This window comes from Hemibagrus wyckioides, linkage group LG15 (genome assembly GCF_019097595.1).
Source record: "Hemibagrus wyckioides isolate EC202008001 linkage group LG15, SWU_Hwy_1.0, whole genome shotgun sequence".
Taxonomy (NCBI): domain Eukaryota; kingdom Metazoa; phylum Chordata; class Actinopteri; order Siluriformes; family Bagridae; genus Hemibagrus; species Hemibagrus wyckioides.
The window spans coordinates 21,476,574-21,501,203 of NC_080724.1; the positions used below are offsets into that span (position 1 = coordinate 21,476,574).

At 40.7% G+C, this 24,630-nt stretch overlaps 1 protein-coding gene across 4 annotated transcripts; it reads right to left on the bottom strand.

Moving 5' to 3' along the window:
- Positions 1 to 559: 559 nt before the first annotated feature.
- Positions 560 to 24,091, bottom strand: si:ch73-181d5.4 (death-inducer obliterator 1). 4 transcript variants are annotated; one of them, XM_058409491.1, is made up of 15 exons: positions 23,837 to 24,091; positions 22,701 to 23,349; positions 20,325 to 20,637; positions 19,840 to 20,127; positions 18,210 to 18,390; positions 10,025 to 10,481; positions 9,752 to 9,911; positions 8,592 to 8,675; positions 8,355 to 8,480; positions 7,912 to 8,059; positions 7,317 to 7,833; positions 7,083 to 7,236; positions 5,755 to 5,844; positions 5,479 to 5,674; positions 565 to 5,385 (listed from the first exon to the last, which is right to left on the bottom strand). In XM_058409491.1, the coding sequence occupies exons 2-15, from the start codon at positions 23,342 to 23,344 to the stop codon at positions 1,565 to 1,567; spliced, it is 7,179 nt and encodes a 2,392-aa protein (XP_058265474.1). In that variant the 5' UTR covers positions 23,345 to 23,349; positions 23,837 to 24,091; the 3' UTR covers positions 565 to 1,564. The 4 variants fall into 4 exon arrangements, with proteins under 4 accessions (XP_058265476.1, XP_058265474.1, XP_058265475.1 ...); XM_058409492.1 differs by having other exon boundaries at positions 22,701 to 23,346; positions 24,000 to 24,088; XM_058409490.1 differs by having other exon boundaries at positions 566 to 5,385; positions 22,701 to 23,346.
- Between the last annotated feature and the right edge of the window lie 539 nt (positions 24,092 to 24,630).

Genomic DNA, 24,630 nt, shown 5'->3' on the forward strand with positions numbered 1-24,630 from the left:
ACAATATGGTTCTCTCGGGTGGTCATAATGTTATGCCTGGTCGGTGTATATTCCAGTTAAAACTGTAAACAGATCAATAATTAATTAATTAATACTTTTATATTCCTTTAAATCTGTTGTTTTTATTTAACCTAAATCCCCTTTCACTTTTAGTCACCTTTTGGCCTCAATCATAACTCTATAAACATTTATACTAATTTTATGAAACCGTAGATTCATTACAGTTTAGTAAGCATTCTTCTTATTCACTTATTGAATTTTGTAATCAGATAAATACCATGCCCTCAATTTGTTTTCACAAACCATTCCTCTTCACCACCACATTTCATGATTCCATGCTGATTTGATGCAAAAACTAATAGAGAATTTTGCACAAATGCATTACTATAATGGGGTTTGTGTACGTTAATCTAAATCTGACCAATCGAACTGCCCAACACATCAACTTTCAGTTCTAATTTTATTTTCAGTCTTGGAATGTGATGACCTTACTGAAAAATGAAATTCAATCAATTAAAACCATTATGAAGGAAAAACAATAGCACAAGATTTTCTATTTTCAAACTTTAATGATCCTTATGATCCTTTAGGTTGAGATTATTAACAGACTATCGCTATGCCTTGCACTGCTTCTGTAAGAAACTTTATAAAACATGAACCTAAATAGTAGTATTTACCAGTATTTACAACTGTTTAGAAAATCATTCAATTCCAACACGTACACAGAATTCACAATTTATTTGTTACTAAATCTGTACACCTAGAAAAACGGCCAACTCCATCTATACATATATACACTGTTTTGAGTTTATTTGGTAAACAGATATAATACAGAATAAACTGGCAACTCTGTGTCTGATATAATTTAAATAATTATTCGATAAAAAGAAGATGAGAATCTGAGAAAAGATTCAGTAACGTTCCTACAAAGAAAGATGATAACTTCATTGCTGAACCTTGCAGACTGTTAGAACACCATTATTTTTAGTCTGACATGGAAAAAAGTTGACAACAGAATACAGAAATTTCTCATGACTAATGATTTAAAAGTCAATTAAAGAAACTATTAACGTGATTTTAACCACAAAAACAAAATCTGTGTATTTTCATATGAACTTTCAGTCAGTTTATGTTCTTTGGCCTTTGTTTTTTTGGCCTTGTTCTCAGTCATTCCTTTTTTTCCTTTGGCTATCTGAGACGAATCTCAGTTCTGTGACCAATCAGTGCATGACTTGTATTACTTCTGGACTAGAACTGTCCTTCTCAAAGCCTGTTTTGATGTGTATCTCTGATCATTTCCTTGCCTCTGCTCATCCCTCCTGTGACGACTTCATGCAGCGATATTCCTCCTTCCTGCCTTTTGCACTGATGACCGTATTCTTCCTCCTTGGCTACAAACTCTTTCATTTCTCCTTCTTGAAAGAAACCCTGACAGGTTACTTTTTCTTGATTGTTTAAATCATTATCAAAGTTTCCTGACTTTACATTTCCTTTACCAAGGTCACCCGTGGGTCCTCTAGCAGGATAACACTAGGTTAACTGTTGAAGATAAGGCCTCTGCACTCTAGGGCTTGTAAAATCTTATCGGGCCACCAGGGGGTGTTGGAAGCAAAGGGCCAGACAGCCGCAAAGGGCGAATATCTGGCTCCTCAGTTGGGTTATCAAGCCGGATCCGTGATTGCATTGGGTTTTGAAACTCACTTGCATTAGGCACCTTTGACCTTGGAGGTTTGAAGGTGGACGGCAATGAAAAATGGGAAGAATATGATTTATCCTTGGGCAATTCGGTGTTCCGGAGAGGAGGCATCCTCTGGTCACGAAAATGAGGGGATGGTGCTCTTGGACCCCTGACATTTAGAGGTCGGTTAAAGTGCTGACCTTTTAGTTGAGCAGCTCTTTCACGACCTATACCATCTACAAAAATATCAGGCTTTGCAAAATGTGGCTCCTCTGTTTCCAGTTCTATTGCTTGATCTCTAAAGTCATCAAACTGGTGAGCTCTTTGAGGAGCATGTGCTGGACTCTGGGTTCGCATAGGATGAGGAGTCAGATTTCGATGACCTCTTGGTTCTTGTGGATTTGGAAAACTTTCATCAGCAAAATTCTGACCATAATCCCTTGAATTGTCTGAATACTGACGTGGTAGGTGCCCTATTTCTGCCTCATCGAATGAACGATTACAGTGTCTTGAGTCATTAAAATTTACTTGCTCTGAATCTCTACATTCAAACACATTTTCACGAAACTGTTGAGGTGGGCCACGTGCTCTAGGATGTCTGATTTCTAAAAATGGTTCTCTATCAACTTGGTGAGGTACATCACGTGCCCATGAATCATCAAACTCTTCTAAATGAGGGTCTCTTTGGTCAAACTCTCTTTGCGTTGACTCTGCAAAGTTAAACGAACCATCATGCATATCAGGATCTGAGCATTCATCTCTAGGACCAAAACTTTGTGATCCAGGACCCTCAAACATTCCAGGTCTTAGGATTCGTCGCTTAGGTCCAGAAGAGTGAGGTGAAGTTCCCTCAAATATCCGAGGAACTGGGCTCGGCCCCCTTGGTCTAAATCTTCGGAGCCCAGAGTCCTCAAACATTCTAGGTTCAGAGGCTGGACCCCTTGGTCCATAGTCTGGAGATGACCCACAATCATCAAATATTCTTGGTCTTGGACCTCTTGGACCTGCAGGTCTACAGCCTTCAAATCGCTCAGGATGTGGAGCTCTGGGAATCCTTGCCTGGAGTGGGCCTCTCGGACCACCCATCCTATGCTGTGGGCCTCTCCACTGAACCTCGGGTGCTCTTGGTCTAAACTCATCTCTTGGAGGGATATTTCTTTGCATATGACTTTCCAGCTGCGGCAAATCAACACGTTCGATTGAGTCTCCAGGACGTAACGTGTCATCCACTGAGAAACTACTTTTCGGATTTTGGAGTGGACTCATTTCTGGATCATTTCCTCGTAAATGTGGTGGCCTTTGTGGCCAAACCTTTCGAGAACTCCTGGTATAAACCACATCAGTCTCTGAGAAATCTTCTCTCTCTATTTTAGGTTTCTTCTGAGGGAGATGATCAGACTCCTTCCGTGATGACTGTTCATCTATACCATGCTTAAAATCAGTCTCACTATTATGTAATACATTTCCTCTCGGACTACAACGCTGATGTCTGGTATTATGGGATCTGTTGTTCCTACCTTGCTTTGATGACAGTTTCTCAGACTGCGGCTTGTTTTCATGAAACTCTTCTCTGTGCAATGGATTTGCCTTGGACGTACAATCGTTTTGCTTTGGTTCTAATTGCACTTGAGTACCACAAGGTAGATCAGAAGATGGCTGCTCTGTATGGGAGGACTGATCAGTGTCAGGTTTTGTAATATCAGCTTTCTGTGTTTTGCTTATTTTTGGCTCTCCACTTCCAGAAGCCACATTTTGAGATGCATCGCTCTGAACCTGAGGCTGCTCAGATGCTGCTTTGTTTGTATTGTCTGTTGATTCAGTGTTGAGCTCATTCCTCTGCCTTGATGCTGATTTCTCTTTTTGATTAGCCTGATTATTTCCTTGTTCTGGTGATGTTCTACTCCGAGTTGAACGTGATCTTGAAGACGAATGCTGCCTGTCCCTTGTACTATGTCTTGACGATGTACTTCTGTGATGGTGCCGATCTCTCTCTCGTGATGTTCTTTCCTTCGTGCGCCTATTACTGCCGCTTCGTCTGGAGGACTGTTGAGGAGAATGTCTACTTCTTCTGCGGTGTCCATCATCTTTTGACTGATCAGACCTTCTTTTCTCAAGGTATGACCTACGTGTCTCACGATCTCTGGATCTTCTTTGGGGAGAAATGTGATATTTTCTCCTGGATGAACAACTTTGTCTTGTTTTGCCTGAATCTTTTGATGGTGAACTGGAGCATTGAATGTTCTCAGCTGACGAAGAGGTTCTTTCTTGCTGTTTAGATGCACCGACATGTGTACTTTTCTGTGAATTCCGCACAGAATGAAACACTGTTGTATCACCATTGTTGGACCTTTTGTCATTTAACTTATCTAATGACATATCTTGATCATTTTTTGACAAATCTTGTTCTAGAGAATTGTTTGCCAGACACTTGCTTGGAGAACTTTCTCTTTTTTCATTTACAATTTCAGTAAGACCCTTCACTGATGGACTAACAGCATCCTGCCTCAAGTGCCTATATTGCCTTGGATCTCTATTCAGATTGACTGCTGAAGCAGTTAGTGTTTTTTCCATATCCTCATCTGGTTCCCTACCAAAACGTGGTGGTGGTGACATGAGAGCGTCAGAGACAGAAAAATGGGCCATAGAAATCCCAACGGCTGCTCTCTGAATACGCAAAGCCTCCTCCTGCTCCTCAAGCTGGCGTTTCTGTTCCTCTATCTGCCGGTTCAAGTCCTCCAACATTTTCTGCTGCTCGGATAACGACATGGTTGATGACATCCCATATTCAGAGTTTGCAGATTTATTATCTGTAAGGTAATTCTGCATCTCTTCAAAAACAGTGTCATCCTCTGGATCATATGCTACATCCTCCTTCATTGCAGAGGTTCCTAATAATGGTTCAGTTGCTGAATATTTTTTAGTATTACTTGCATGGACAGAATCCACTTTTTTGCCCAAATTATATTCCTCTTCTGGATCATAGGGTCTATCATCATCGCCATCACCATCATTCGCACCAGGAGGTAATGTTTTAGGTTTTGACATTTCAAGTGGTTTCAAGGGAGCCAGCTTTTGATATCCTAATGCTGGGTCATACTCTTCCTCAGGGTCATAGGGTCTATCATTATCATCCAATTCCACTGTAGTCTTGGGAGTCTGATGGTACTGTTGAACGATGGGGTCTACAGCTGGAGAAGGTTTCGGAGATGGTTCTTTTAATGCTGTATGAGTTGTCTCACTGCTATTCACTGCAAAATCAGGGCCTTGTTTCTTTTTACCGAATATTGTGTTAAGAATGGTTTGGAGCGGTGTACTGCTGGTGGAAGAGGTGCCATAAAGTGATGGGACACTGGAAGACATGATCTTCAAAACATCTGTGCTGGTGGACACTGAGGGAGTTTCCATAGCAGGAATATTAGAAAGCACTGATGTTCCTGATGGAGGATTTAAGGAGGAAGAAGATGAATCGTGTGATCTCAAAGATGGTGGAGATTCAGGTGGTGTAGTGCTGATTGCGATATCTGGGTCATAAGGCTCATCATGTTTAACATCAGGAACTGCAGAATTGGTGGAAAGGTTCATCACTTCCTGTGGTGTCTGGATTCTTGGTCGTTTCTCATCAGAGTCTTGCATCTGTGCTCCAGGACGCTTTAGTTTCTGACAAACTGCCAGGCCAATTAGAAGATTGGGGTGATTCTGTTCAAGACCTAATGGATGAAATTGGTAAAAATCAATCATATGAATAAAAGTTAGCAACAATATCCATCATCAAAGCGGCTTATAACTCTTTACATAATTACCTGGGCCATCTATTGGCAGCAGTATAGAGGGAATTGGCTCATTTGCACGTAAAGGAATGAGATAAATATCTTTAATATTGTTACAAATGTTAGAAACCACTCCAAATCGGCTGCGACTGTTGAAATACGAGAACAGAGAGACGTATGCGACCTCTTCTTCATCAGATGCCGGATAAAAGCGAATTAAAGACAGCTCCTGCAGGCACAACAAGTGAATTAATGAAATTGCACTAAAAGGTTAGATACTACACAGAAGGTTAGTAGGAATTAGTTTACCTTTGTTAGAGATGTTTTTACTCTCTCAACATATTCCCAAACTGTTTGCGGTAAAATCCGACCACCAATGTGAACAGTATCTGGCAGATCCTAGGTAGAAGAAAGCAAAATGTTAGCTTTCCATTTGGCAAGGATTGTTCAACCAGTCAAGTTAGGTTTATTTGAAATATTTAATTTTAAGGCTCTTGCAGTAGAACCTTTAAACTTTCCCAGAATTTAGTTTATCAAACCACTGAAATGACATGAATAAGATAATCATATCACATGACTATTGATCAGAGATGAAGAAATTATGAGTATTAGCTAGCCAACAAGTGGAACTGAAACCTCTGGTCAATTCCATAATTTAGTTGCCAAGTAACACAGGCAAATTATTTAGTTAGTTAAGGTTATTAAGGGTATATCAGTTCCTACATAAAGACACCAGACATATCCATAGTCATTTTCCTTTTCTTAAGTGTCTGAGGTGATGCATCATGTTTGTATTCTAGAGAAAAAGTGCAATAAACAATTATATCAGACTGTCTAGCATCTTAATTTTTTACATCATTAACTGCATGGACAATGTGTGTTATCCTAGCAGGAGAGTTAGATAATGCTTTTATAATGCATATTCCTGATTCTGAAATGGTTGGGTGTTATTCATTTATGTTAATTAATCTGCCTAGTAAAAGCCAATGTGAGTAGTGCAGCAGGATCATATAACACTATACGGCCAAAAGTCTGTGAAGACCTGACTATCACAATTGTGATTTATTCCCCTTCAGTGTTACAATAATCTCCACTTTTCTCTTCTAGGAAGCCTTTCCACAAGATATTGGAATCTGACTGTGGGGATTTGTGTTGATTCAGCTACAAGATCATTAGTGAGATCAGACCCTGATGTCAGTATGGTAATGAGACTCCATGTCCAGTTCATCACAAAAGTGTTCAATGGGGTTGAGTCAGAGTCAGAGCTCTGTTCGTGACCCTCAGGTTCTTCCACTCCAAACTTATCACACACTTTGCTTTGTGCACAGGGGCATTGTCATGCTGAAACAGGATTGGGCCTCTTATTTCCAGTGAAGGAAAATAACAGTTTGGGGAAGAACCACATATGGGTGTGATGGGCTAATATCCACAAACGTTTAGCCGAGAGAAGAACCTACTTGTCAGTGAAGGTAATATAAAAATAAAAACCTGGACATGAAATCTGATTTCTTTGTCTACTGCTGGGAACTAGAATGTAAATGCTGTTTCTCACAAGAAAGCAGAAGTTGTGTACTGTCGCAGTAGATTATTCATGTTTACGCCTGTAACACTGCTGTCAGAAATATTCAAGACGAGACCTTTTTCAGAACTTCTGACGATCCTGAGATTATGCATCCCTTTGTAACAAACTTGGCCACCAACTGCATGTTGAGAAACCCTTTCCATATCGTATCTTGTCTGGACAAGAAGTTACTTGTCTCATTGTCAGTTGGAGTATGAGAGCTCGGCAATCTAAAAAAAAAAAACATGATTGACATAATGAGATATATTGTCATTTACTGATGGTTATTGTTTGTTGATAGCTAACTCACCCTGTGGTTAGACATGGTGAAGTGTAAAACCTTGGGAGTGATGGAGCTGAGGGCTTCATCAAAATGGACTTGAGCATGGGGGGTGGTGGTGGTGCTGGTGGCTGCAGATACTCGTCTGCCTTCGGTTCCTCGACCGTCTCCTTGGTGTTTGGAATGGTGGTTAGATTCTTTGGTGGGTCTGGAACAGGAACAGGAGCAGGAATGGGAGCAGGAACGGAAACGACAGAAGGTGCAGAACGGTATCCTGCAGTCCGTGGATCCCTTCTAGTTATGGTCACTATGGAAACCGCAGGGATTACAGGTGGAGAAATGTCCGACTGAGGTTTCTGAGCGTTACAGTCTTCTGCAGTTGGAGAAGCAGGAGACTCCATAACCTGGGAATCATCTCCAGGCACAGCAGATATAGGATTTGTATCGGTTAAAGGGACGTCACATGGGGTTTTTTCCTCCTGTTCATTCTTTGGCTCCTCTTTTTTGAGTATCTTAGCGTCAGGGTCCTGGTCAGCAGAAATCTGACCTACGGTGTGTTAAAGAGTGTAATTATTTCCAGAAACCTTTCAGACGTTTGAAGTTTAAAATTCTGTGCAAAGCTTACCGGTACATATCCTGCATTTGAGGTCAAAGAGGTGAGTTTTGTGTTCTGCTGTAGTGTCTTTCAGCATGCTGCTGATGATGTCTGAAACAGCAGTACTGGGTTTCTTTACTTGGGCCTGTCTGACCTGAGCCAGAGACAATTTCCCCTCCTGGAAAAACAAATAAAAAAAAATCATGAGTCTGTACAAATATTGTATATTTGTATTACTGACCATATTACTGGGGCAGTGCTGGGCAATTGAGCAAGGCCCTTTACCCTTTCTGCTCCGGGGTGCTGTATCATAACTGCCCCTGCACTCTGACCCCAACTTCCTCAGCTAAGATATGCGTAGACAAGAATTCCACTGTGCTGTAATGTATGTGTGTCGATAATAAAGACTTCTTGTCTTTACTAATGATTTTTACACCACTTTCGTTTATTTACTAATAGACACGTAAACTCACTGATAATGATGTGGCCACGCTATCGGCTTTGACCACTTTGTTTTCAGACACCGACAGAGGTTGCTCCATGTCTACACAAACAGGAGACGGTTGTTCCTTCCGAGGTAGAGGATTTGCTGTACTTTCCTAACAAAAAAGAAAAGTTTCTCCCATTTACTCTGGATAGAATCTATAGATTTATAGAATCTTCTTTATATATTTACACATTCACACCCACTCCAGAAAACGAGGTAGTACCTGAACAGACTGAAGCTCCTGGTCACTCAGACGGGTTAGTTTAAATGGCGTGATGTGTCCTTTTACAACCTGGTAGAAAAGACTCTAAGAAAATACAGAGAGATAAAATACACAGGTTAGATTAGAACAGACTTTATTATACAATCTGCAAAATAAAAGGCAAAATATACTGGTGTCCTGTACTTGTTTTTTTTTTTTAAATTAAATACATGGTCAAATCTTTTATCTTCAGTTTGATTGGCAAGATTAAAGGTAGTCTGAAACCTCATTCTTAAACAGCTCTAAAAATCCACAAATACACTGGAACCTCGGCATGCGAATTTAATTCGCTCAGGAGGGGAGTTCTTAAGGTGAAACAATTTGTATTGTGAAATGAATGTTCCATCAGAAATAATGTAAATGCAGATAATCCGTTCCAGCCGCCCAAAAATATGAGCAATATTCCCAATATGAAGCGTATGTAAACTGTATGGCTGCTTACAAAGAACTGACCCAAGCCAAGCATTCCATGTCAAGGCTCCTCACAGGAAGTCGTGCCACCAAGCTTGGGCTAAAAATAGAACAAACCACCCACGCCCCCAATCTGTCAACAAAAAAAACACCTGAAAAATCACCTAGCTTTTGAAGGCATGCCGAAGGCGACGTTGGTATCGTGGGTTGACTCTTTCACAACAGCTTTCACTGACTGAAATGTAATTCGTAAAATTCGTAAACTCTGATTCTTTCCACTGATGCTAACAAGTTTTGAATGGCTCCCAGACGTACGTATGACTTAGCCGGCGTTTGGTTCCTTCATATGCCGAAAATGCTTCGTATGCCGATGCAAATTTATTACAAAATTTAAATTCTAAAGGCAAAAATTCATAAGGGAGGGCACATTTGTATGCAGAGGTTCCACTGTATTTCTAAATTTATTTGGAAGGCCTTATAGAGCAGAATGACACCAAATTGCAAAAGAAAAGAAAATCCAAACATCTTGGCTAAATAAATCCATTTGGGACAAAGAGAAATGGTCTTTTTTTTTTTTTTTTTAGCTCTCTCTCATTCATTTTTGTTCCAGGTACACGCTTGATAATTTACAGCTATTTGGTATATATGTATTTGGAGTATACATGGCACTGGTAGAAAATGTGGATTTTCGTCTATGTTGTTAAACACACCTTGTTCTTGGGGTCTTTTAAGCTTAAGAGGAGAGATCTGTATTTAATCTTGTACTTGTTGTCCGTAGTGTAGAACATGTTGAACATCTCTCTCTCAATGTTTACAGCCAGCTTTTCAACTTCACTCTTAGGGATGTCCAAATCATCGCTGTCGCTCACTCTGATAATGAAGAAAACAGTCTTGGTAAATGTACTGGTCAACCTAAAGTAGCATTCCAAACTATCCAATGGTACTGGTCTAAAGAGAAATGTGAAGAACTTGCTCTGTCTGACCTTTTCAGCAAGATGTCAGTGAGAGAGCGCCTGATGTTCTGTCTCATCTGCATGTTAGGATGAGTTTGGAGAGATCTGGACGGCGGGACAGGAGCAGGAGTGATGGGCAGGACTCGAACCTCTGGGGCTGAGTTTGACGCCTGGGGTACGTTAGAAGCCTCTTGAGACTGGCATGGTTTTTGTGGGGCAGTAAAGACGCTCTTGTTGGCTTGTGGAACCTCGTTCACGAGTTGTCGGGTTGCAGCTAGACGAGGAGAACCTGGCATGGTCTTCTTGGCTCGGCTTGGAAGGGGATTAGAGGCAGGTTTTTTGAGGGCTGGAGCCGACGGAGCAGGTTCATCTGTGGCTTTTTCAGCAGCAGGGGCCTCTGACGGAGCTGTCAGGGTCTCGGTCCGAGTAGTGAGCGGCATTTTATCTGGTTTGCTTTCCATAGTCTCCTTTTCCAGTTTTGTTGATGCTAAAACAGAGTAAACAGGTAAACAACTACACTTCAGCCTGCACTAGGTCGCTGGGGGTCCTAGCTTTTGCTTATTGGTGTATTTGTTTATTTTTGGTCAACATAAAATCACACAGGTGATTAAACATGCTGCACAAACTCTGCACTCAAAAAAATCAACCAATAAATATAATGGAAAAATAATTGTTGTTTAAAATATTAACCTCATGGTGAAATGGGTTATGTTTACAAATTAACCGGCTCACATCAGAGAAGCAAAAAGGCTTCTCAAAGCACTTCACAAAATGTCACGCGGCCACTACTGGGCTGAAAGACCAAAAAAAAAAACATGCTTTAAGTGCAATTTATGGTTACTGAGCAGCAATTACGGTTAATGAAATGATTGCGAGAAAGCAGAAACTTCTAATCTGACCAGAAAAACTGGCAAAGAAAGAACAAACATTTAATAATGTGATAATGGAATGAAAGTGCTTTACAGGACAACTCTAAATTACTTAAGATTAATCATGCTGGTTTGTTGATTTGTATTTTTTTTTACCATTAGCTTTAGGTCAATCTTGAAAGCAAGTACTGAGATTTCTTTTCCAATTGAACCGCAACACAACATAGGCCACTTGCACAACAGAATCAGGGTCATCAAAACTTATAAAACTTTTAAAAGCTTTCCATGTTCTTAACAGAAACTATTACAAACAATTCAGAAAAGGGGAAAGAAATGTATGGAGATAGGTAGGTAGGTAGGTAGGTAGGTAGGTAGGTAGGTAGGTAGGTAGGTAGGTAGATAGATAGATAGATAGATAGATAGATAGATAGATAGATAGATAGATAGATAGATAGATAGATAGATAGATAGATAGATAGATAGATAGATAGATAGATAGATAGACAGAGAAAGTAAGAAAAGTAAATGAAGCTAAGTAAGGACAGAGTGACATGAATATACATCAATAGATAGATAGATAGATAGATAGATAGATAGATAGATAGATAGATAGATAGATAGATAGATAGATAGATAGATAGATAGATTTGTTGGGACATGTTCTTATCTTAATATCTGTACCAAAAAAAAGTAAAGGCCTGGTGCAGAGTCAGGCCTTGGAGTTTTTGCTACTCACATTTTTCTGTTATTTACATTGTGAAGCTTGAAGCGTCTTTAATTGACCATTTAAGCACAAGATTAAAGTTGGCTTTCTGTTCTTATCCTGGTTTCCTTAACGTTCCTTAAATAATAAAGGGTTTATATACCTTCCTAGAAGTTTCTACGCACCAGGATTACTATTAAACTAAATAAGCATGCAGTAAAACAAACCGTCATCAGTGTGACATTACGGTTTAATAAACATGTATTACTGTGTATGTATTGCATGTGGAAAACTTCTGAAAAGGTGTACTCCATCTTTTCCCCAGTCAAGAGAGAAACAATATCCACCACTAGAGGGGGGTAGTGAGCTATTAAAATCAGTGGCACTTGGACCAGGTCCTGGAGTAGCACTACAGCTATACTTGTTCTGCTCTAATAAGGAAATGGAAGAACATGCTGTAATGTGGACTCCAGAAGCTGGTTTGGATCCCTGTGAGAAATGTACGAAGCCTTGACTGAACAAAGAGCGTGTGGCTGGAAAAAGGGCTGAACTGAAATAATGAGCTAAAAGACAAACGTGGTGCATCAGATACGGCCGGGGTGTGGAAACACATGTAGACGTAGGTGGAAGTGTAGAACAACTATTTAAAACATTTCTCTAGTGTTTAAGCTTAAAAAGCTTAAAAGCCTCAATCTCTTTATAAAAATTTTAAAAAATAAACGTGTTTGGTTAATTCCAGTCTTGCCTGGACAAATGAGAATCCTTTGCCATATTTTCATAGCCCGTCTCGCCATCGTCGAATTTTGAGTTTCATCCAGCTTTCTCCTGGAAGTCATCGGATCTCCTTGGCGCCCGTGCGGAGTCCACAACCAGCCGATATCACTGATGTTCATGCGCACCTCTCTCGAACCATTTGGCTTGTAGAACACTGTGTTCTTACGCCTAATGAAGATAGAAGGTGGGTGTACCTAATTAACTGACCATACCCATGGGTTTGAGGGTTTGTTTAAAGTGTTAAATATGAACCTAAAATGGCAGAATATGCATAATGTTGTGGAGCTGGATTCGTTTTCTTCTTTCTTCAGCGATAACTGTGTTTTAGGTGTAAATTCTTTATATCGTGAAGACACCGCCTATAAAATAATGCTGACTCAACAAAAAAGCAGCCATTACATAAAAAGCAATTATCATCTTGATCAGCTCATTAAAAACCTGGAAATGTTTTGAAATTTTTACGTCACCACCCTGATGTCCATGCAAGCAAGAAAGAGGAGGAAATGGAAATATATTAATCTCAACATAAAGGCCTAAAGTTCTCCACAAGCCTTTATTTTCATGTTCACGCCCAAAAAGCCCTAACAGTGATGCTAACTGGCTAACTTCCCAATTTGTGCTTCGATGAGAGCGACATCTTTAGACACTGACTTACAGCTTCGTGGTTAAAACCTGCTGATGTGATTTAAAAACTCAAGTGAATTTCAGACAAACAAGGATCTTCTGTCTACCTCCAGCTGAGGTGTGGAGATGCCTAGATGTCCTCTAAATGTTGAAAGGTTTCTTGAGTTTCATGGTATGTCAGTAAATCAGATCAATAGATTTGTCAGTAAGTCAGATCAGGTCTAGTATGTTCAAGTGTGTTGTAGTGGACTGAAGTGATGCAATAAAAATGGGGTTGTAGCGAGAGGCAACAAACTAAGAACATGGGATTTGAAGAGAGAAGACTTGGGGAAGAGAGGTGGTGGTGGTGGTTATGAATGTGCTTGGACCCCTCCAATCGCTTCTTGTGGTTATAGTTATAGGTGGTGGTTGTTGTTTTGTGTGTGTGTGTGCTTTCAATTTAGGGATAAATCCCTCAGAGATTGAGAATTTCCTGAACAATGTCCTTTGACACCAGAAGAGCCTGGATACTCCATTGTGTTGAGATTCACAGCTCTCCACCTGGTGGTGTTCACGTGGTGCTTTGATTTTTGCCCCAGGACCCCACACACTGGTGCTGACATGTAGTTGTCGCTTCATACTGTGCTGTTTTGCATTGTTTTGACGTTTACTGATTGATATCTAGCAGCAAGTACGTTAGAAAAAAGCTTAAAAGATGTTTTATCGCAGCATGGATCCACCAATAGCGTGGCTGAAATGGCTTGAGACAGATTTAATGCATTGTATATTAATATACACTACCAGTTAAAAGTTTTTGCACCATTTACAATTGTTGTACAATTATATGTTTCCAATATTTACTAAAAATATTAGACATTTATACTATTAAATAGCACAAATGGTATTTTTCAGTGACAAATGTGTTAAACAAAAAAAAACTATTTTCTATTTGCATTATTATCCTACATTCCTGATAAAGCTTGCCAGACTTCTCAAACAGAGAGCAGCTTCGACCTTGGAGGCTTCTTTCTAACCTTCCCACATAAACTGAGCTCCTTACTCTTTCTTTTAAGCGCTATATGAAAACTACTTGTTCGGAGAACTACCGTTTACTATCTGTTTTTGAACAAAAGAATATTTCCAGACTGATTAGAAGCTTTTTATGCTAGCTAAAAACGTGTCTAGAATTTACTGTATTGATTAGTGTGTAGTCTATTCTCTGTATTTATTGACTTTTGTCACTGTCAGGTATCTTCTAGTCCAAGGTTGTTCCATGTTAAGTACAGCACTATGACTCTACAGGATCTACACCCTTAATGTCCATATGTGCTTGTTGAACATCACTTTAAAGGTGCTTTAAAGATTCTCCACTCTTCTCTTCTGTGAAGGCTTTCTGCCAGATGTTGGATTGTGGCTGTGTGGATTTGTGATCACATGTTCTACAAGAGCATTTGCCAGATCAGACTCTGATGTCAGGATGTTGAGGAGACTCCAGTTCATCCCAAAGGTGTTTAGTGGGGTTGAGTCAGAGTCAGGGCTCTGTCCAGGGCACTCCAGGTCTTCCACTCCATGTCTTAATGGAGCTCACCGGTCATGATGGAACAGGTTTGGACCTCAGAGTTTGGGGATGAATCACATACAGGTATGATGGTGAGAGGGGTGGATAAACTTTTGGCTGAATAGAGTGTATATTCATTCGGACTGTGATGAAAGGAATGGACAAGAATCTTTGGTGTTTTGGATTTTTCTGGCTGTCCTGGTTTTAATATATTTTGTGGGATAAAATATAATGTTTTAAAGCAACAATACTGAATTGCTGGATGCTTGTTAATGTTGTGACGTGTTGTGTATGTAATATAAGTATTGTGATATGAAAATGTGTTTATAAGGCATATAAGGCTGCATTTTTCTATAGCAGTATATTGGTAACGGGTTTAGGCTTCATCGGTCATTTCTATCTCGTGTACTCCTTGCATCATGTATGTATGAAAAACGTGTTTCCATGTGAACAACTGGCAGTGGACGGGATCTGGTTTCTGCCCGACACTAAACACACACTCTTCACTGGTATTTATCCCTAACTCTTTTTGCCACAAGCCTCCATCCTGGTTGAAATCCACATGATTATTCATTATTGTGTGTTATTAAAATGTTCAGAAGTTATTAGCATCCTAAAAGATTTCCAAATGCATAAGGAAACAATGCTGTAGGGTTTTATATCGAATCTTCAAGGTTTTCCCCTGCAAGAGACAACCAGATTCCCTGTATTGGCTTGGTGGCACAGCAGAGTGTTGCAGCCTCATCCGGTGTCCTTGGTTCGATCCTGACCTCGGCGAAATGTTCCCTCTAAGAATCACGCTAGTAATTAGATTTGCTCTTCTAAATTGCGCTTATGCATGAATGAATGTGTAAATGTGTGGTGCTCCATGATCCAGGTGTATTCCTGTTTCACATTCAGTGATCCCAGGACCTAGGATAGGCTCCAGTGCTCTGCATCCCTGATCAGACTAAAGCGCTAACTCGAGATGAATTAACTATTGTGACTGATTTGTAGTTTGCGTGTGTATCACTTCTTTGTTTAGCTCTCTTGTAATGAATTATGGTTTCCTGTGTGTGCGCACGCATGTGTATATAGATATATGTTCTGTTGCTAGTATCTGGAAACATCTGATACACTTTTATGTCCCATATCAATCAAATGACTCAACGATTTTAGTCAAATGTCACATCTGGACAGAACTGTGGTCCAAAATGGAAAATGCAAAATGAATGACTTGGATTGTTGGTATAATGACCTCTGCATTTTGAGTGTCAGGAGTGTGACCTAAAAACCCTGAGGTCGTTAGTGTGACATTTTCATGTGCAGCTACACTGATTTCAAGCTTGCTTGTCTGCATTAGAGCAGGATTAGCATCAAGCATTTGAGGATGCAAGTCAGCAAAACTCCTGATTTGTTTTGTGGAACATGTGTAGCACAGTGGTTCAGTCACATGATCACAACATTGACCCTGATTATAGCGTAATGGTCAGTAGGGCAGGGTCTATGCTGTATGTCGTATATGTATATATATGTATATTGTGGAGGAGTTGTGTATAGAACAACCTGAAGAACCACAAGTATGGAAATGAAGGCTGTGTAGATGGGTTGTACCTGCCAAAGCCTTCTACTTTCATGTTTGTGTGGCCCTCTTCCATTTAAAAAAAGGGGTGTGTGGTGTGTTCGGTTTGTTTTCACAGCAAGTTAATATGGGATCTCTAATTTCTCACAATAAAAATAAGCATACATCAGTAGGAAACTGCGACAGCCAACTCCTATCATGTATCCTAGGCCTAAACCCAGGTAGTGAAAACGCCGAGTGCGTTCAAAGCATGGTTTCATATGGTGTGTGTGGTCTGTAAATGCAAACAAGCCCAAAAGAGTAGTAAATGAAGCAAGACAGAATCCAGACCTGATGATTCTGAAGCAGAAAAATGAGAGGCGAGGGCTATAGAGCTAGGAGAGTAAAAACAGCACATTTCATATATAGTCGTTTTACATAGTGCTTGGCTAAAAGCCCCTTGGAGAAACCATGAAATGGTTCCACAGGAGCTGCGATTTTCTGTTGATGTGCAGTGTGAACACATGACTGGTGCAGGAGAAACGCAGGACGTGAACAGCTAAATGATTTGCAGAGCTCTGAAGTGTTAGCTCTGCACTTTGCTTGTGAGTTTTCAGCCATTTTCTTTCTTTGGCACTGATATAGTTAACTGTATATCTGTCTAATGTTAGCCAAGGCTGAGATTTCCTTTCTATTTATCTTATCAGAGTCAGAAAGCAAGGGGAAGATTGATATTAGTGTGACATGGGGCGAAGGAGGCGGGGCTTTCAAAGTAAAAAAAAAAAAAAAAGAAAACCCTACTCACCTGTCAATCATTCCAGAATCACGTGTCTATTGGCTCAAAGCTCATCTTGTTGCACAAGTGATAACTTGCACCAGTGTACTCTGATACTAAAGTGCAATGTTTTTACACAAAACAAAATGCGTGCAGATTGCCAGTTTCGTGAATTAATTTTAACTACACTATATTGTCAAAAGTTTTGGGACATTTGCCTTTACATGCACATGAATGTAATGTGGAGTTGTCCCAGCCTTTGCAGCTATAACAGCTTCAACTCTTCTGGGAAGGCTTTCCACAAGGTTTAGGTTTGCTCTTCTAAATTGTGCTACCGTAAATTTTGACCGTTCCACTGGAAGCGTATTTGTGAGGTCAGGCACTGATGTTGGACGAGAAGGTCTGGCTCACAGTCTCCACTCTAATTCATCCCAAAGGTGTTCTATGGGGTTGAGGTCAGGACTCTGTGCAGGACAGTCAAGTTCCTCCACACCAAACTCACTCATCCATGTCTTTATGGACCTTGCTTTGGTCACTGGTGTGCAGTCATGTTGGAACAGGAAGGGGTCATCCCCAAACTGTTCCCACAAAGAGCATGAAATTGTCCAAAATGTCTTGGTATGAAGCTGAAGCATTAAGAGTTCCTTTCACCGGAACTAAGGGGCTGAGCGCAACCCCTGAACTCAATGATTCGGAAGGGTGTCCCAAAACTTTCGGCAATATAGTGCATCAGTCCTGCCTTTAATAGCGCTTGTGTTCATTTGATTTAGCAAACAATTATTAAAATGTCTTGGGGGATTTAGGCGATTGAGGTCAAATTTGCTTTGCTCAGTGTTTCACCAATCTGGTAAGAATCTTGTGCCATGGGCTTGAAATATTTTAATTTAATCAAGAAGTGAACTAGCCATGGTGTAATTGTGGAGACGCCCCATAACGTTTTTATATGCTATAATAATAAACCAAACAGGTATATGGAGGAGCGTGTTTGCTTGATGGACAGAGCAGTGTTGTTTGTAATCTTTCACCTAATAATGATTAGAATGGAGTTGCTTTCTTTATCATCACTGGTATTGACACCTGATTAAACTCATCAGTGACGTTTAATCGTGTATTCAAGCAGAAACACGTGCAAAATCATGGACTAGTCAAGGAAACTACTGCACTGTAATTACAGCAGATTGTTCCATGTGTTGTGATTGATCTTTATTTTTAATACTCACCTGGGAACACAAGTTACTTACCTTTTAAAGAAATAGTTGTAGAATATTTAAATTAAAATGTTTAGTATCTTTTTGTTTAAGTATTGAGCCGGGAAAATCATCTCAACGAAGTGTGTGGCAGACTGCCGACTGTGATGAGTGTGTGGTGCTGTAAACCCCTGTGTCATACATACTGGCTTTGTAAAACTGTGATGAAGCGATTGCTGCGGGTTGCTGCTCCCCCAATGCTTTGTGAACAGGGTCAGGGGTGAGAGAAGCAGCGGGGGTAGATCCTGTCTCCTTACTTCTGCCCTCCTCAACCTTGGCTGGCTTCTCCGCCGGTTTCTTCTTGAACAGTTTTCCGAGATTGTGGATCTGAAAAGCGTACGTGAACGGCTAGTCATTTACAGGGTTTATATTGGAAAGAATCCACATGCATGAGGAAGATTAAATATGACTAGCGCTTAATCGAGACGCATGAAAGCTAAGCACATTTACGCACATTTATTAATCTCAACAAGACCGACCTGTGTGAAAACAATGCGTGTTGTGCTATTATAGGAAACCAATCTTAATGAAGTGGAGCTACTGATGCCAAAATACGCCAAGTTAGTTATTTTCCTATAACATACGATGGCCAAGAAACGCAAAAAACACAATAACTAATCAGAAAACACAATGACAAACCCAGAAACACAAGGACAATTCAGACAAACTGGAAAATGTAGGTATAGTTTGCGAATTGAATTCTTCCCTCTGATTGGACGAGACTTCGGTCACTCAGGATCTACAGGAAGTCCAGCGGTAGCTGCAGCAGTAGAAAGTGGATTGGTGTGTGTATGAACACAGCTCTGCTCTTATAGCGCTCCTTACATCCTTTAATATGGAATAGTTTGCTCTTCCAGACATTCCTGGTGTGTTTTTAGAGATTCGTTTTCTCCATGATACACTATCAGTATATCCAACATCACGCCATATGAACCTCCTTCCTAGAGAGGAGGAGGAGTAGAGCTGGATGAACTCCATTTTCTGATAAATGTAAATATATATGTTTGTTATTTTCTTTAAAAGATTTAAAGTTGCACTGTCGAATAAAATAATGGTTTAAAGCGAAGGCAGAACTCCACACATGAACAAGAGATAAAGTCAGATAGACAATTTCCTACAGCTTGTATATCCTGAGTGACCAATGTCTCGTCCAATCAGAGGGAAGAATTCCGTTTGCAAAACTATACCTACCTCTTCCACTTTGCCTGAATCCCTGTGTATTTTGGATTTGGTTATTTTGTTTTGCACTTCTCGGCCACCTTAATAACAGAACGCACCACAGTATTTGATTCCTCTTCTACCACAGCAGTTTCCCAACGATTAAAATACGTTCTTAATTATAGGACAATAGGCCACTTTTTTATCTGTTATAGTTACATTTAGTGTTGTAGCACATCCACAGCAGCTATAAACAGTGCTCTTTTTTCTCTATAAGGGTTAATAAGACAAATACTGCAGCTTGTAAAAGCACAGACCTCACATCCTCATGTTAGAACGTTATCTCTGACTGTTATAACTCACTGACACTAGAGACAAGATCAGTAAACATCTTAGTGAAAACTTCACACCATGAACAACTAAAACTGTGATGGAGCGGTTACTATAGAAACGATAACGTATTAGGACAAGCGTGTTAAGTAGACCTGCTGTAATAGAAAACTAATCAACAACTTTCTGACCAATCAGAATGAAAACTATTATCTATTATGTTTAAAATAAATAAATACAAAGATACCATTATGTACAGCAGGTAGAGCAGCGTCTGTGTTGATTTACCTTTAGCGTAGGTTTAGGTGCTGGTTTGTTTTTTATCTCAGGCTGCGCTTTGGGCTCTGAGAGACCGTGCATGGCCACAGCAGCATGCCGGATGATGCACTGATGGCCGCAGTACACCGATTCAGGCAAAGCATCGTTACTACAGCCTGGACCGATACACTTAGGACCCTCAGCCTCCTCCTTCACTTTCTCCACCGTGTCATCCTCCCGCTCCTTCTCCGGCTCCTCGCCCACGTCCTGCTCCCTCACCGTGCCTTGTTCTTTGGGCTCTGATGTGGCTTTCTCCACCTGAGATAACACTCAGAGCTCAGATCACAGAATCATAGAACAATCAAGAATTAAACTAATTTTCAACCAAAACAATATGTAAGGCACAAACACCAAGGGTAAGATTATAAAGGATAAGAGATCATTGAAGAACTGTTCCTGTCATCAGGAGCTGTCTGTCCTGGTTTATTCATTTCAGCTAAACAAAGCCATGTTACCGGTGGGAAGAGCTTGAATCTCCTCTTTGTGCTGCGAGTGCTCGACTTTCTGATCTTCCCTTTAATGCCCTCGTCCTCGCTGGGTCGTTCTTCTCCGGCCGAGGAGGTGAAGAGGCTCTCGGACGAGGAGCTCAGAGCCTCTTTAGAGAGTGCGGGCTGCCGGTTCACGAAGTCGATGGGACTTTGGCACGGAGAGCAGGACGGACAGATGTAATCCTCTCCGTTCTTCTCCAGGAGATGACCACGGGCCTGGCTGATGCCTACACAGTCACCATGATACCACTCGCTACATCGATCACAACAGATCATGAACCTGTGGAGGGAAGGTTCACGTTTTATGGTGGTGTTTAAACTGCAAAATCCCTTTATTATAATTTTATCTATCATATTCAGTACTGTAGATGACAATATGTGGTGTATCACTCTGGACTTATCTTCTCTGGAGCATGAGGTAGAAAGTCAATTGATTGACTGATTTGATTGTATGATGTGACTAATGCAGACATCATTATAAATGAGATCAAATATAGGCAACCGTCCCAAAAATAAATATACTGCATCACTGAAATATTGACATTTTCTATTCAACATGCCTTAAATCTCCTTATATTATCCTATCTTTCACCTCTGGCTTGTTTTTCCTCACTTGCCTGCTCTAATTGCTGCTTTTTTTAAATGTCTGACTCTATAATAACATAAATAACATATATAGGCATGTGTGCTCACGAATTTCTGTATTAAAATATCAGGCAAATGACCGAAAAGCACCGAGGTCAAGGTGCTGGGTCACTGATCAGAAGGTCGGTGGTTCAAGCCTTCAAACTGCCAATGTTGGGCCCTTGAGCAAGACCCTTAACCCCACCTGCTCCAGGGGCGCCGCACCGTCACTGACCCTGCGCTCTAACTGCAGCTTAATAGGGGGGACGTGCAAGTTTGAGGCAAAGGGATCAGACACATTCAAAAAACTTGACGTAAATCATTTGAGGTTGCGGCTCATATACTGTTTTATTTGTGGGTGAAAAGGTGAAAATCCCTAAACGTTAGCAAGTCTGGTAATAAAATATATAATCTAAAATAACCTCTTTTATTTTAAAATTACATGACGGCGTTGTACATTATGATGCTTTGTACCCAGAGAGCATGAGCAAGACCTATCTGCAATTTCTAAAACCTAAATTATCCTCTTCAGAGAAAATTACAGAAGGAAATGTCTCTGACAAGCACATTAAATGTCCAGGACTATCAGCACTACAATTCAAAGTACACACAAGAAAAAAGGGAGTCTAATCTCTCTCCATTCACCAACAAAATGAAATGTGTGGTGCTACCCAGCTCATCAAAACAACCTCAATAGCTGCCAGGAGAAGATCAGGTATATTCCTGAGCAGTGTTTGTGCTCCTGAATTAAACCACTTCTTTTTAAAGTTCATGTTTTTGCAGGATTGTAATTACTAGTAATGGCAATAATGGAAAGAATACAGTCATGTTAATATTACAGTGGCTCTCTAAAAAGGCAATTCTGTTTAATGGATAAGAAACTCAAGTGGATTAAGCTGAGATAGAAGTCAATGACTTATCCATGTAAATCCCTGGTGTGTTATATCCCACTACTCAGAGCGAGAATTAGATCCCTAGCAGGCTGACTGCGTGACACTCGTCTTTATCGTCCCTCACTTATATAACAAACCCTCGACAAAAAGACAGAGACTCTATACCTAACATTTAAAGTAGAATGGCTGTGTAATTTTACACCACAGAGAACTATACAAAACAATTTTCCTGTCTCTGGCTGGAGGAAAAAGAAGAAAACTAACTGCTCTGTGGTAGTTTACTGCTAAAATCTAATTTTTCAGTTCATTAAGTTGCTTCAATAGCATTCAACACTATTTTTCCATTACGTCCATGTTTTTTGCTCTTCGTTAATACAGTGGAACCTCGGCGATGGGTTCTGGAGTCGAGTTCGTAAGGTGAAAAGGCTATGTTAAGGCACTGGGTCGTTGACCAGAAGATCGGGGTTCAAGCTCCAGCACCGCCAAGCTGCTACTGTTGGGCAACCCGACCTGCTCCAGCGGCGCTGCATCATGGCTGACCCTGTGCTCTGACCCCAACCCCCAGGGATGATATATACAAAGAAAGAATTTCACTGTGCTGTAATGTATATGTGACAAATAAAGACAACTTAACCAGAGATTTTTTAATGTTACTCATTACACTCCTGAGCACCGTTCTCATCCTGGAACTGGGATTCAGGACCTAAACCGACGCAGTTACAACTAGGAAAGTGGAATAAATTACCACAGATCTGATTTCAGCTTTCAAATCTGAATGATATGGAAAATACTAAACCAGAAAATGATGGCTTTATGTGGTACTTACCTATTGTTGTGTTTCTCTCGACAAATACAGTAGATGGCGTTGGGGTCGCTGTATTCTTCATCACCATCAGCATCATTTTGTTTCTCCTGTTCCTCCTCTTCCTGAACACTTAGAGGTGATTTCTGGGTTTGGGTCAACACCAATGAGCTGGACGCCATTCGCTCAAAGAGTGAAGAGACGTTTTCTTCTGACTGTAGAAGACCACGTGACTCTTCCTCATCTTTATTTACAGTCTCAGCGTTCAAATCAATTCCTTTGCTGTTCTCCTCTGATCTTTGTCGCTTCCTAGCTCGCTCTTGAAGCTCTCGAAGCGTGAGCTCGTCGCTGTCCTCGGCTTGATCCGATGCGGTCTTCTGCGATAAGCACAGCCGATGGGACGCGCCATCGGGCTCCGGTTCTTGCTTTGTCTGGACAGCTCTCCTACCCCCTCGTGCTCTTTTTGTGGCATTAGTCGTGGTTTCGCCAGGCTGTTTGCCCCGTCCTCGTCCTCTGCCTCTTGGCTGGCGCATGTTCCGGCGTGGCGTCAGCGTGATGAGGTCCAGGTTTCCGATTTCTTCAATAAACTCCCGTCTGGCTAAGGTGCTCCTGCGGAAGCCCCAGGTTTTGGTGGCCTCCTTGGGGGCATCCGTCTCCTGTTTCCCCATCTCTACTTGACAGATGATAGAAATAAGAAGTCACTTATGACAACTTTATAAAATTCGATGCAACAAAAGGGGCGGGGCCTGTATTTGCTATTTCTAAAATTTCATTTCCCTGGTCAGTTACAGCAAAGGAGGCGTGGCCTCATTTCTGAAAACCTCATTCTTTCACCCTAAAATCTGACACAAGGCTAAACCACAACCACAGGCATTGTATTTTATGGAATTAAACACCTAAACCAGCAGCTCTTTAATGAACAATCCAAGCTAAGATATAAAATGAAACATAATTTACTAGCTGTGTCTTCCGCCTTGTTTACACTCGCTTTACATACCCGATTTACATCAACTAGCTAACAGCTAACGAGCTAAATTTCCTAGTTACGTGCTTGTGATAATGATTATTGTATTTATAACTAAAACGTTACCGTGCTCTCGCGTGTTGCACGTGATGCTAACATGCTAATGTTTATAAGACCCGAGTCTAAGCAGGATTACCATTTGCAAGCTGCTCGGCCAGTCTTCCAAACCGCACGGAAACGGCATCTGCAGACGTCCCAGCTTTTTGTTTATTTATTTATTTTGACGTTTGGACCGTCGTATGGACAAACACTGATGCCTTTTTTATCTTGCACGATTTATACCAACGTTTTAAACTCACGCGAACGGCGCCGCCGAACTTCCACGCACGCGCGCACACCAACAAACTTGCAGGGCGTCCATTTTGTCCGTCATTAAAAGCGGAGTGGCGTGCCCATCCAGTACCAAGGCAAATCCCGCCTTCTTCCCCAGGGCGCAATAGGATTGGCTAGTAGTTCCTGAATGAAGCTCGCTGATTGGTCGACTCAAATGTCCTTCAGATCACCGTATCAATCGCTGTATATAACATAATTTCAATATATATATATGAAATGATTATTCGGACAAAAAATCCTTTATAAAACAATAAACCCAGCCTTTTTAATGCCAGTATCTGTTCTAATGTCTCGTATAAGCAATGCGTCAGTGAAAAAACACCAGTTTTAACCTACAGCATCTATTATTAGGACTATAAAGGTGAAATAGCAATACATTAGTATAAATTATGTGGAAAATGATGTAGAAATGCTTAAAAACATCGCCTCAGAATAAGTGTATTATGTACGTTTTTATTTGGCTTGGCCTTGGTCAGCTAATATGAAGACACGCCCCCACTTCACTCCTTCACATCCTCAAAAACAGCTTTCAACCAGCTGAATGTCCGGTGTGGACAGCTCTCATGTACATATACACCGATCAGCCATAACATTATG